The sequence below is a fragment of the Narcine bancroftii genome, chromosome 2 (assembly GCF_036971445.1).
Source record: "Narcine bancroftii isolate sNarBan1 chromosome 2, sNarBan1.hap1, whole genome shotgun sequence".
In the NCBI taxonomy this organism is placed as follows: domain Eukaryota; kingdom Metazoa; phylum Chordata; class Chondrichthyes; order Torpediniformes; family Narcinidae; genus Narcine; species Narcine bancroftii.
Window position 1 is genome coordinate 144387711 of NC_091470.1, and position 14440 is coordinate 144402150.

Sequence of the window (14440 nt, forward strand, 5' to 3'; positions counted from 1 at the left end):
AACATTAAGTGCTTCCTCCAAGTCAATTATAGTGTATTTCCACCCACAAGCCTAAGAGGGCTCAATGTCCGCTGAAAGTGGTACAAATAAGCAATGACATTTTCTTTTGCTTTAAAAAAAAATGGATGATTCAAGGGGGTTTAGTCACTGACCTTTCACCTCTGGGATCTGGGTGCAAGGAAGTACAGATTGATGGGTTGAAAATCTCCTCTCTCTGCTGGCCATAAGCGTCCAATCTGAAACGAGTTTGATCATTCTCAATGTAGTTTGCAGTGCACAGGAGCTACACAACACAATTACCCCCAAACTCTGGCAGCAAAGAACATTCAGTAGGCAGTCAGACTAAGGATGACACCTGGAGATGATGAAAGGTAGGCAAAGTGGAGGGTCACTGTGGGTTGAGAGTAGAGGGAGCTTTACTTCCCACCCAATTATACTGGATCCTCACTCAAAAATAGAGAAAGAAATTCCTTCAATTACCCATACTTGATACATACAATTATAAGTTTCACAAACTTCAACTTAACATAGAATCATAGAACATTACAGCACAGAAAGCAGGCCCTTCAGCCCTTCTAGTCTATGCTGAACCATTTTTCTGCCTCGTCCCACTGATCTGCACCCAGCCCATACCCCTCCCATCCATGTATCTGTCCACATTTTTCTTCAATGTTAAAATTGAGCCCCTATTCACCACTTCAGCTGGCAGCTCGTTCCACACCCACACCTCTCTCTGTGGAAGTTCTCCCTCATGTTCCCCCCTTAACTTTTCCCCTTTCACCCTTAATCCATGTCCTCTGGTTTGTATCTCACTTAACCTCTGTGGAAAAAGCCAACTTGCATTTACTCTAACTATCCTCCTCTTGATTTTAAAAACACCCCTATCAAATTTCTCTCATTCTTTTACACTCCCAGGAATAAAGTCCTAACTTGTATAACTCAAATCATCAAGTCCCGGCAAATCCTCGTAAATCCTTCTGCTATCACGCACAGAACTACTCAAGGAAACAGGAGTGGCAGTCGGCTACTCAGCCCTTCAAACCTACACCACTTTTCTTTCTAATTACGCTGATCTACTGCAGGCCTCTGTTCTTGACGAGTTGTTTCCACCAGTTAAGAGAGTCTTGATTAAGGGAACATAGATAATAGGATTGGGGGAGGGGGGGGCAGACTGTGGAATTTCTTCTCCCAGAGGATAGTGGGCCATCTCAGGAGAAGGATACCATCGACAATTATCCAAGCCTCTTTACTCCTTACAGGTACAGGATGGGTCACTCGCAAAGAATCCAAAGCCAAAGAATAGCTAAAACAAAGGTCTATTACAACACATTGTAAAGGAAAAATACACAATGGCAACAATATTCCCTTCATAACCAACATTTGCCTTTATTCTGCAGTTCATACACCTTGAATGCTTTTATAAGATTCATTAAACATATCTTACACAGCTATGGACATCCAAGGCTATGCAAACTCACTAAATTTCCCTCAGACCCATAAATCCCAGCAATAAACCACCAGTTGGTTTGTTTATTTTAGATAGTGTGCCACAGATTTACAACAGACCATGCTGGAATATCTCACAGAGTGGAGGATCATCTTGTGCTTCAGATGTGAGGAAGGAGGGGTGTGATCTCACTGAAACATGAGCTGCTAATGGGTCATGACATGGCAGAGGTCAAGAGGTTTCCACTAGTGTGACAGTCTTGAACACTTAAAACTGAGATTGGCAGGAATATCTTTTTGCTGACAGTGTCACTCTTCTCCAGCCCTGAAGATTTCTGAAGTCGAGATCAGTGAACGTATTAAAAGAGGAGGGTAGTCAAATTTTGGAAGAAAAAAGTTGACTGCCCCCTCCCCCCCCACCCCGTTCCATTCCTCAAGTAAGAATCCTATTCGCAATGCAGATAAAGTCAAGGTTGGAGAGTAATCGATTATTTTCTATTAAACTCAAGCCTCACCTTTCTTTTGCAGTTACCATATCAGCAGATGGAATGAAATGCATGCATCACATTTGAAAGTAACTGGGTTTAACATCCAGTTAAAACTCTCTTGGCACATATCAAAATGCAAGTTCCCCATGTTTTCTACTCTTAAAATATCTAGTTCCAAAGCAGCAAAAATTTCCTTCATTAGGAAGGTAAACATAAGATATATTTCCACTTTTGACATGGGATTGAATAGTTTGGCTCCACCAGTTGATGTTGAACTCAGAACACCTTCCATGTCCGCTCACACGTGCAGAAATGCACATATTTTCAAGTTTATGATTATCTGATTGTATGATTGTACAACCTAGTGAAACGGCGTTCTCTGGTCCTCGGTGAAGAACAACACATACAGACAAATGATACATGTATTAAAATAAATATTCTTAATAAATAGTAGAGTCATGGAACATTATGGGTCATTCAGCAGTTTCACTGCCTGTGGGAAGAAGCTGTTTTTCAGCCTGGTGGTTCTGATTCCTGTATCTCTTTCGTGATGGGAGTAGCTGGAAAATGCTCTGTGGTTTTGGAGGGGAGGGAGGGGGGTGGGGGTGTGAGGAAGGGAGGTGGTAGAGATCCTAAATGATTTTGCAAGCCCTCTTTAAATAACCATCCCTGTAAATCCCATCAATGGGAGAGGGGCAACCCCAGTGATGCTCTCTGTTGTTTATAATCCGATGCACTAGTCGACTGCCTGTGGAAAGTTGACAGAATGGTGGCCAGTAACCTTGCCCAGCTCAGTCGTACTGAAGAGTGAGGAGATGCTGTGTGTCCAGGATACGTCACTTGAGTGGACTCCAAGGAACATGGTGTTCTCTCCTCTCTCCGCTATAGAGTTGTTGATGTGTAGTGGAGGGCGGTTGCCCCTGGTCTTCCTGAAGTTTACACTGATTTCCTTTGTCTTGTCCACGTTGAGACTCAGGTTGTTATTCTCACACCATTTCACGAGATTTTCCGTCTCTTCTCTGTATTTCAATTCATCGTTGTTGCTGATGAGGCCGACTACTGCTGTGTCATCTGCCATCTTCTCAGAAGTATTTGTGCACACGCATACTTTTCTCATGGCCCCTTAAACAGACCCATGTGCTGGTGAACGCCTGCACACATACACGCCTGCAATGTACTTGGGTGTGAACGCTTTATTTTGCAGGGCTTTCCACTCCGAGTTATTGGTGCCCCCATATCAGGCTGTGATGCACCCAGCACATGATGGAGTGGCATCAGTGACACCTGTGGTTCCCACTGTCAGTTCTTGTGTCCACAAGAGCACTTGCTGGCTGACTATGTCAGCATGTTAGATAAGCACCCTGATCAGCAAGCAGTGTGTCTCTGCAGAGGGCGCATGGCTAGTTCAAGAGTCAAGAGACGGCTAACAAGCTCAGTGAACGCCTGATGTGGGGGTGGGGGGGGGGGGCCTCTCGAATGTTGAGAATCAACCTCCAACGTTTGTGTTTGCAGTTTAGATCAAAGCAAGTGTTCTCACAGTACTAATCAAGGCCTTATCCTGATGACCATCTGCTGGCTGAATTGTATTTGTACAATCGGATGATCACAGAGAATTTCAGTGAAATACAATGTTTTGCAGATGCTGTGATTGTCTTAGAAACTCAAATGCTGGAGGAACTCAGCAGGTCTTGCAAAGCCCATATGAGGTAAAGATATATTACCGATGTTTCAGGCCTCAGCCCTGCTTCAAGGGCTGAGTGAATTAAAAGGCTGGGGAGAGAGGAATGGGCGGTGGTGGCGGGGTGAGAAGACAGAGCAGAGGTTCTCAATGGCGCAAGGCCCCAGCTTTCGTCTAGTCTCTCCGATGTAGACAACACCACAATGGGAGCATCAGATGTAGTATAAGGCAAGAAAGGGTAGGGGGTGAAGTATAGACCAGCAGACAAATGGTGTTCATTGGATATGGAGGGGACACAGGAGAGAGGAAAGGTGATAACTAATTAGGGGAGGGGGTGGCTCTGTGAATGCAGACCTGGGGGAAAAGAGAGAGACCGAACAAGAGCAAAGGAGGATGGGGGTGGGAGGTCAGTAATGTCTCCTATAGTGCTGCAAGACCTGCTGGGTTCCTCCAGCATTTCTGTGTTTCTAGACAATTTCAGACCCTTTGATTCAGCTTACTGTAAACAAAAGGGCTGATAACTACCTGGTGGTCAAATGAGTGAGCTTTTCGACATCTAAATATGGATAACACATACTGTGAAAGTTACAATTCGTCTTCAGAATTAATACATTACATGCAATGAAAGGCAAGATTATTGAACTACCAATCTGGGAAAATAGCTCTGTGGATAATGAGCCAGTTGGATTCCCCGAATGAGAGAGCACCGTGGTATGAGGGTGATCGGAGAGTTGCTGCATTCTCTGCCGACACAGATCCAGTGATATCATGCAGGGGAGGGCAGCTATTTAATTTTGACATACAGCATAGTAACAGCCCATTTCGGCCCACGAGTCCATGTCACCCAATTAACCTACATTCCCGATACATATTTGTGGGCTGTGCTGTATGTCAAAATTAAAAATTAAAAGGTTGCCCACCCCTGAGAGTAACACAAGAAATGCGTACACTGGAGGCTTGATCAAACAACAAGAGGCTAGAAGGACTCAGTGGGTCAGGCAGCATCCGCGGGGAGAAAAGGTCTCAGGTCGCGTCCCTTTCATGTCCTTCAAAAGGCATTGGCTGGGTAGTTGCTAGGAGATGACTTGCCCCATGTGGAAGAGGCATATTATAATGATACAGGGAGAGGCCACTCAGCCCATCAGCCCCATTCCTCTTCTATTATTTCCTCTGTAATTTATTCCATCTGACACATGCCCACCAACTCAACCTTTGACTTTTGTTGCCATTCATTTTTAATTTAAAAATAAATTAAATTTAAATTTAGACATACAGTGCAGTAACAGGCCCTTCCAACCCACGAGCTTGTGCTGGCCAAATAGCTCAATTAACCAACATCCCTTATACATTTTGAATGGTGGGAGAAAACCAGAGCACCCAGAGATAAACCACACAGATAGGCAGAGAATGTACAAACTCCTTACAGACAGCACCAGATTCGAACCTGGATTGATGATGCTGTTATAGCATCATGGTAACCGTTATGGTAACCATGGCGCCCATGAGCTTCCATTATGGGTAATTTACAGCAGTCAGTTAACCTCCCAAACTTCTTTGAGATGTGGGAGGAAACCGGAGGCCCCAGGGGAAACCCAGTCAGGGAGGGAGCACACAATCCCATCACCCATGTACGCCATCAGGTCAAACCCCTGCAGGTCATTCAAAATACTAACCCTGCCTCTCTCTAACTGGGATCCTGGTCTGGAAATGATTTCCCATATATATTTAAATTTAAATGTAGACATACAGCACAGTAACAGGCCATTCCAGCCCATGAGCCCACGCTGCCCAATTGACCAACAAGCCTCGTACATTTTGAAAAGTGGAAGGAAACTGGAGCCCCCAGAGGAAACCCACGCAGGTCATGGGGAGAGCGTACAAACTCTTTACAGACAGTGCAGGAATCGAATCCTAATTGCTGGCACTGTAACAGTGTCACGCTAAAAGTGCTGTCCTGCTACTTTATCTCCGCATAAAGGTGTGACTCAGCAGGGAGAGACCACTCAGCCCATCTAGTCAACATAGACTCCCAGTCTTCAGTCAGAGAAGGGATATCTTTGGAATGCTCAAACCGAGTACAACCACGTCAATGATCATTACATTTTTGCAGAAATAGGCGGGAAATTGGGAATATTGACAGAAAAGCAGTTTTGAGAGGCTTTCCTCATGAAGAATTTGAAATTCCTGGGTGTCAGCATCTCTGAGAATCTGTCCTGGAGCCTCCATGTTGATGCAACCATGATAAAGACCCACCAGCGGTTATACTTTGTGAGGATTCTGAGGAGATTCGGTACGTCACCGAAGACTCTCGGAAACTTCTACAGGTGTACTATAGAGAGCATTCTGGCTGGTTGCATCACTGTCTGATATGGAGGCTCCAACTTTCAAGACAAGAAAAAAAAAACTCCAGAGGGTTGTTAATTCAGCTTGCGACATCACAGGCACTGACTTCCCTCCATCAAGGACATCTACAAGAGGCAGTGTCTTCAAAAAGCAGCCTCTATCCTCAAAGACCCCCATCACCCAGGCCAATGGCCTCTTCACTCCGCTACCATCGGGAAAATAGTTCAGGAGCCATAATGTCCACTTTCTACAGGAAATCTATCTGTCTAACAAAAAAGCTTGAACATTGCAGGCGAGACATCAGGTGGTAATGTCGATTGTTGAATCGAACAATCGTTAATGATAAAAATCATAAGGAAAATTCCCACTAGATTTAAATTGGGTGTAGTCCTTCCTCTCAAGTTCTGCTCTGCACTCGCCAGGTTTTGACTTTTCCCACACTGACAAACTGTGCCATCTCCCCAGAAAGGTTTGGAGAATAATTCCCCGATAAAGCTGTCCTCAATTCCTTGAATGGGTTTTTAAACCATAAACACTGGGAAAACCAAAGCCTTTGGCCTGACAACCTAATTTTTGCACATGACTGCTCAAGGATAACTATCTCAGAAATAACTCATTTCCATCTTGACAACCTCCATACATCATCTTTACAGTTCCCCAGCACAGCTATGGTGCTTGCAAGGAATGGTTGGTCAAGATTACTGGCTTACCAACACATTGACTCCTTGACAATGAGTTATTTTGGAAATTTAAAATGGACAGAGAGGTTCATATGGATATCGTTTTAAGATTTTCCGTTAGTGGTTAAATAATTGGAGAATGAGGGCCAACTCAATGTAAAAAAAAAACTTGGCATTATGGCTAGTGAAATGCTGTTACAGCGCCAGTGATCAGAACCAGGGTTCTAATCCAGTGCTGTCTGTAAGGAGTTTGTATGTTCCCCTCGTGTCAGCAAGGATTTTCTCCAGGGGCTTTGGATTCCTCCCACTGTTCGAAACGTACCAGAGGATGTAAGTTAATTGAGTGTAAATTGGGCGGCACAGACTCGTGGGTCGAAATGGCCTGTTACCGTGCTGAATGTCTAAATTTAATTTTTTTAAAAAATTTAAATTTACTGCCTTACTCGAAGTACTCATTTTTCTCCTGCCAGTTAATTTACTGTCAGCATTTTGGACGACTACATCCCTTGGAATGCTTTCACTAAAACCAATGTCTCTTGAAGGAGTGATGCAAATACTGGCCACCATGCATCACTTCCTGGAGCACTAGGAGGACAGAGAGTCCACAATGTTCCTTTCAGCATCCTCCCACCCTTCTTCACCACATACACATGCTCAATGGGTTCTGGATCCACCACCCTAAAGGAATTTTCCAGCTGCCCTTCTACTTATACACCTGCAAGAATGATAGAGTTGATGATCTTGCCAGTGGGAGGGGGGAAGAAAGGAGCTAATAGGGGGAGGGGACAGAGGGCTGAGAAAGGTGCTCTCTGATATTGCCTTTAAGCCTGTGGCCCTCTCCACCCTACATCCTTATTCAGACACTTGCCTATATATGGCATCCCAGAAGGGCGGAGACTGCCTTTTGCTTTCCATGGCTGTTCATAAATTCTTTAGTCCATTGTTTCATTAAAAAAAATTAACTCCCATGGATGACCCAATTTTTTCCATGTGACATTCCACTTCTCATGTCCTCCTATGCCCCTTCATTTAACCAGCCAACATTTCCCTGAAGTCCCTCTACATTCTTCTCTCAGCCCTCATGGATGCCCCTTTGTGTATCATATTGTGAGGAGCAGACCCTCAAAGAACAAAGAGGGAGTAACTACAAGGGGCCACGTTAGTGGCAATGGTAGCAAATCATAGGATTAATGTTACAATCAGGGGTGCGGTGCTGCCAGACCTCACTGGAGCACTTCTCCGGCACCTATGTAAAAAAAGACAACGTAAACAAGCGGGGAATTTAACAGCAGCCGCATATTAAATACAGGCAGGGTTGGCGTCATTGAGACCCCACACTGAACACTTATCCTGGACATACAAGAACCTGTTTCTTCCACAACCACTCATCCTCCTTCCTCATTCTACTGTTATCTCAATTGTACAACGCCAAATACATCATGGCGGCCACCAACGGCAGGTCTCACAAGACCTCCTTGTCGCCCTTCAATATTCACGCTTAGGCCACCCCTGCCAAGGGCGCTATTTTGCCCCCACCTCCACCCCCCCGGTTACCCTAATGCCCCTCTATTAGATTTGTTCTATTTTGGGGTGGGGGAAAATTACCACTAATAACATTAGGATATTTGATCGTTTTTGGTGAGCTCAGCTCAGGCACTTAAAAAAAAATTAGCACTGCACCCCTGGATACAATGCACTTGAGAATATGAAACTAAGGATCCAAAAAGATTGTGCACTGTTTTCCTTTGTAAATAGCTTTATTGTGAATAAAGTTTTATTTTTGGGATGGGGAGGGGGGGTCAACCTGAAACAGAAGGCCTATTTCTCTCTCCCCATCAGTAATACCCATCTGCTGTGTCCTCAGTTTCAGATTTATTGTCAGAGTACACATATGACATTACATATAACCCTGAGATTCTTATTCCTGTGGGCGAGGCAGAATTACCACTTATAGGTAATGCAAAAAAAAAACCTGAGGATCCTTGATGATTGCTGCAGCTCTCCAATGGCAGCGCTCCCTGCAGATATTCTCGATGGTGGGTAGGGTTTTGCCTGTGATGTCCTGGGCAGTGTCCACTACCTTTTGGAGGGGTTTACTTTCTGGGTATTGGTGTCCCCAGACCATGATGCAGCCGGTCAGCACACTTTCCACCACACATCTTGGGCACGGTTTACGTTCTGCGTATTGGTGTCCCCATATCAGACCATGATGCAGCCAGTCAGCACACTTTCCATCACACATGTTGGGCACAGTTTACGTTCTGCGTATTGGTGTCCCCATATCAGACCATGATGCAGCCAGTCAGCATACTTTCCACCACACATCTCGGGCACCAGTCCTTTCCGTGCTATTTACTTTTACTTTAATGTCAGATTTCCAGCAGTTGCAGTATTTTGCCTTTATATTATATTTAGGACTTGAATTTTCAGCTTTAATCAATAAACCCCAAAATAAACCACCCTCAAAGGTCTACTTGGGGGGAGAAAAGTCATGTTTTAATTTCACCAGTGAGACTACACACTGATAATAAAAGTCAACTAAGTGGAATTTATGTTTCTTTTGCTTTTAGTATGTTCTTTACCAATAACCGATCCAATTTGTTGCAGTGGCCAAGGTGTTGATAAATTTTCATAAGTAAAGGTGTGCATTCAAAGTCATACGTTATGATCTCCGAGTTTAGTTCAGTGGCACTTTGTAGACTGGAAAATTATGCGTCTCAAGTGAGGCTTTTAAAGTGCCCGAAAATCTATGACTTTGCCAAGCTCCAGAGAGTGATGGGTTCTTGATCCGCTAGGGCATCAAAGGTTATGGGGAGATGGTCAGGCAGTGGGGCTGAGTGGGGAAATGGATTGGCTCATGATTGAATCATGGGGCAGACTTGATGGGCTGATAGGCCTATTTCTGCACCTGTGTCTTATGGTCAAACTACACCAAAAATAAAAACAGTACAAGATTAGAGTCTTGATCAACCTTAGGGCTCATGCATTTGTATTTGCATACTCTGCCTAGTTAGATTGGAGGGATTTAGCATTGAATGTTCTGCATTAGTATTTAACCAACCTCTGCTGGTCCATGAGCTTTGATAGGTGATCCACAGTGATGCAACAAAATCTGATATTGTTGATAGATATAAACAACATTAAAGCAAGGTTGTAAACTTGACGATAAAAGCAAAAGGAAATTCTCAGAAAAAATCTCCCACCAAAACAAAACTCTCGTTGATGGTCGGGGAAGGGGATTGAGGTCACAAACCTCCTCCCACCTTCACTTGCCATCTGTGGATTTGTTGGATGTGGTCCACGGGAAGTAGAGCAATGCTTAAGCTGGTCTGTGGGTGAAAAAAGGTCAAAAACCACTGGTCTATGTTTGGACACCTTGTGTGTCTCGGGAGTAATGGCCAGATTCGTCTGTCTGAGTTAACCCCAGGCTCCTTGCACCCTCTCTCGGCTTTTCTTCACCAGATTAGATCTGGAAGCTGTTCATTCCCACACCACCAGCAATCACATTATCTGTGATTTATGGCTATAACCTAACCCTTTCATCTTGACCAAGACTCCGGGAAGTCCGGCGACTTAGCGCCCAGTTAACATGTAAAATGATACATCATTACTGAGTAATGTGAAATAAATTTATTCATGCCACCACTTACAGCAGGAAAGGTATTTCTTAAATTGACTAAAAATAAGGCAAAAGGCACTGTTACCACCATTTCTTTCAAGACTCTTAATGCGAAGCCGGACATAATCTTCCTTACTCAAATAACTGCCTACGTGCAAACCAAATAGATAAGACAGTTAAAAGAAGTTTTACAAGAAAGTCTGCAGACACTGGGGACGAGTCCAACACATTAAAGTGTTAGAGAAACCTGGCAGGACACATTTTGGAAGTAAAAGGGCAGTCAACGGTTGGGGTTAAAACCTCTCTTCTTAGACGTTTACTGGAGAGTTTCCAGAAACAAAAAAAAATACAACCACCTATTTCATAGCCCCACTCCATTCCCTTGCTGGCATGTTTGTTCATGGTCTCATGCACTGCCAGACTGAGTCCACTCGGAAACTGGAGAAACAACAGCTCATCTTCCCTTGACTCCTTTCCTGTCCTGTAGTTGTTACTTTCTCTCTGTCTCCTTTCAGAGAGCCATAATCTATTCTCGCCTTTCCTCTTTTGTTCTCTTATCATATCCAATTAACAACTTTTTGTCTATTGGAGTGTACCCCCTCCCTCACTCTTCACTTTTTGCCCAGCCTTCTAGACAGATGGCTAAGTTTTTATTTTTAACTCATACGTTGAGGAAGGGCCTAGGCCTGAAAAGTTGGTTATATATCTATGGACGCTGTGAATTTCGCTGAGTTCCTCCAGCATCTATGTGTTTTGACAATGAAATCCAGCCCTTCCTGGTAGAACTGTAACTAACATGAAAGGGAAAATAAAGATCTCCCTGTGTCTGTGTGGCTTTCCACCAGGTGCTCCGGTCGGTTTCTTCCCACCCTTCAAATGTATGGGGTTTGTAGGTTAATTGTGTGTAATTCGGAGCACGGGCTCATGGGCCGGAGTGCTGTTTTTCTAAATTTAAAAGTAATCTTCTGAAGAAAGGAAACAAAAAGCAGAAATGACCTGCTGAGAAATACCCGGTCAGTGATAACTAGTCTATACACAACCAAATACTTCAATTAATCACATCTCACCTCATTGGTCCATGCTGAAACACAAAACAGTGCACCAGAGATCAAGCCCATTTGGCCCATTGACTCTGGCCTGCTTCTCACAAAAATCAGTCCCATCAACTCATGAAGTAATTGTTTGGAGAAACTCAGCAGGTCAGTCAATAGCATCAATGGGAGAAAAAGAATGGTTGATGTTTTGAGTCACAGCTCTTCATCAAGGTCTGCATTCCTGCTACAAGCAAGACTGTAAAGCCCATACAACTGATGGAACACAAGGTCCTACAAGTATTTCAAAGACATGGCGGATGGGTTGGTGAATTGGCCTGTGTAAATCACCCCTAATGTAGAATCCAGAGAGAAATTGTGGGTCGAATGGAGTAGAATGAGCTCAGATAACTGTATGATCTAAGGTTGCTAATGCACAGGACAGAAAAAAGCTACAGAGGCCATCAGTCTTCATTCCATCAAGGACATCTTTAAGAGGTGCTGTCTCAAGAAATCAGCCTCCATCATCAAGGACCCTCACCACCCAGGAAGGAGGTACAGAAGCCTGAAGACAAACACCCAATGTTACAAAAACACCTTCTTCCCCTCCACTGTCAGATTTCTGAATGGACAGTGAACCACAGATACTACCTTAATTTTTTTTTAAACTCTTGTTTTGCACTAATTTATTTATTTTTAAATAATGTAGTTTTTAGAATGTAATTTATAGCAATTTTTGCACCTGCCATGCACAATATGGCTGCTGTAAAGCAACAAATTATGTGACACATGTTCATGTCAATAAACCGGATTCTGATTCATTAACGTGGCTTGGTTGGTTAAAGGACATGCTACCATGTTGTATGACTAGATGGCTACAGATCTCTCAAGTGCACTGAGTAATGTTCTGTTCCGTATCCCATTACAATTTCTATGTCAATGTAGTATCCTTCTGTGCTTCCCAATGGACTGCCAATACATCCTCCTTTTCTCCAAGTCACAGGGTCAACACGAGATAGCCTTTGGACACCTCAGGTCAAAGACAATCCATCCTGACTCCACCCCAGCATCTAAGATATCAAAGAACAGAATCAACAGGCATCAAACTGAATGTTTTCCTTCAGGTTAGAAAATAAGAAATCTTTCAAAATAGGTTAAAAAAAAATCACACTATCCACTATCAAGAGAGTGAGAACATAACCTGTCACCTCAAAGTTCTTCAGCAGCAGATGCTAGGAGATATTGAAACCCACCTTGAAGAAGGTCTTAGGCCCAACATATCAATTATGCATCTGTACCTCCTACGGATGCTGCGAGACCTGCTGGGTTCCTCCAGCATCTCTGTGTTTCCCTCACAATCTCCAGACGTTCGTTTTTCACTCTATCAACCGCTAAGATCTTAGTTTTGTTCAATGTTAGTTCAATCAATTACAAAATGGTAACACAGCCCAATGCATCTCACCAGTGTAATCATTGCCTCTATTCTTTCAAAGAAAGAAAAGCTGATTTTTTTGTACATTCTTCTCTTCAATAAGTCCATGGCCACATTGTGACTGGTGAGTGCCCAGGCTATATTTTGGTGAGGTTTTAGTTTTGATTATAGGTGACTTCTGGAACCCTGTCCAAACAACTAAAAATAAACTTCCACAGCCTTACGGGGAATCATGTGCGAACAATTATTTTCTTTCAAAGTGATTACTAACATTCTCAGAAGCAAATTCTGCCTGCAGGCCGAGAAACTATATCAGAAATAAACCAACTCCCTTTTTTTTGGTGTGTAGTTAGTGAATAAAGTGCTTTTCACCCATTTCTGATAGCAACCCACCCCTTCGGGAAATTGGAACGGGCATTCCATTTCACAATTCATCATAACACGAGGTACACATTGGATCAAGGGGTCACTCCCTTCACTTTTCATTTACAGTAAACTAAAGAACAAATTGCTCAGCAATCTGTGGTTATTCTAAGTATGCCCAGTAGTAAGTTGGCTTTCATTGTAAAATAATTTCTCCCTCGTAACTTTAGTTCAGAGGCAGCGTTGACTATAGAGCATCATGACAAGAGGCTTGGATTGGTGGTTCTTTGGATCATTTTTGTCTAGAGTCTTGGGAACACCCACAGTATGGGGTTCCACATGTCAGGAGACCAGAGCAGACCCCTTTATTATGCCACCTGCTTCAAGAAGGTAGCCACCAGCACCCTCCCCACACTCCCTTCTCACTACTACCTTCAAGCAGAAATTAGAAACCTAAAATCTGGCGCTTTTAGGTTCAAAAACAATCTTTGTCCAACATTTATTCTAGAGCCTCTCTGTATAACCTGATCCATGACTAGACCACCAAAGATTTCTGTACTATTGATACAACACATTATTTGCATTCTTCGGACCACAGTGCAGAGTGCAAGCACACAGACAAAGCAAAGCGTTGACACTCTCCAACCAGATGGCTTCTGCTAGACCACTCCCTGTTCTCCCTCTCTTCCCTATCCTTCTATCTCCTTTCCTCCAACGTTCCACCCTTTTCCCTCTCCATTTACAGAGCTATCCCCCTCCCTGTGTTTGCTTGTGTTTTCTTCCTATCTATTACGTCTTGCCGGGCGGGGGGGTGGTCTGTACTCCTTCCCTGCCCTCTACCCCCCACCATTTTATTCAGGCAGCGTCCTACATTTTGCTCATATCTTGATGAAGAGCTAAAGGCTAAAATCTTGGCTACGTGTCTTTGTTAATATAAAGTACCCTGTTTGACCTACTGAGTTTCTCCAGCATTATGTTTTACAGATATAGGACTCATGCAGTCAACTACAGTATATGTACATACATTCAAAATAAACATTATTAATAAATAAATAGTGGCATCTCGGAGAGTTGTTACAGCAGTTCATCGGTCATTCACCATTCTCACTGCCTGTAGGAAGAAGCTGTTCCTCAGCCCGGTGGTTCTGGCTCTGATCCTCCTGTATCTCTTCCCTGATGGGAGCAGCTGGAAGACGCTGTGTGCAGGGTGGAAGGGGTTCTCAATGATTTTCATGACCCCTCTTTAAACAATAATTGCAGTAAATGGCATAGATGGGGGTGGGGATGGAGAGAGACCCCAGGGAATCTCTATTTATTATTTTCCTTTCTCCTTCTTTTATATTTGTCATTTTTTTCTTCC

At 43.6% G+C, this 14440-nt stretch overlaps 1 protein-coding gene across 12 annotated transcripts in view; it reads right to left on the reverse strand.

Moving 5' to 3' along the window:
• samd11 (sterile alpha motif domain containing 11) overlaps positions 1-14440 on the reverse strand; it is a 264528-nt gene that overhangs the window by 136608 nt on the left and 113480 nt on the right. For 11 of the 12 annotated variants that reach the window (XM_069918370.1, XM_069918369.1, XM_069918376.1 and 8 more), the window contains exon 4: positions 153-236. The exons of the other annotated variant lie outside the window; for it this stretch is intronic. In XM_069918370.1, the coding sequence (XP_069774471.1) occupies positions 153-236 (84 nt within the window). The remainder of the gene's footprint in view (positions 1-152; positions 237-14440) is intronic. 12 annotated transcript variants of the gene reach the window in all.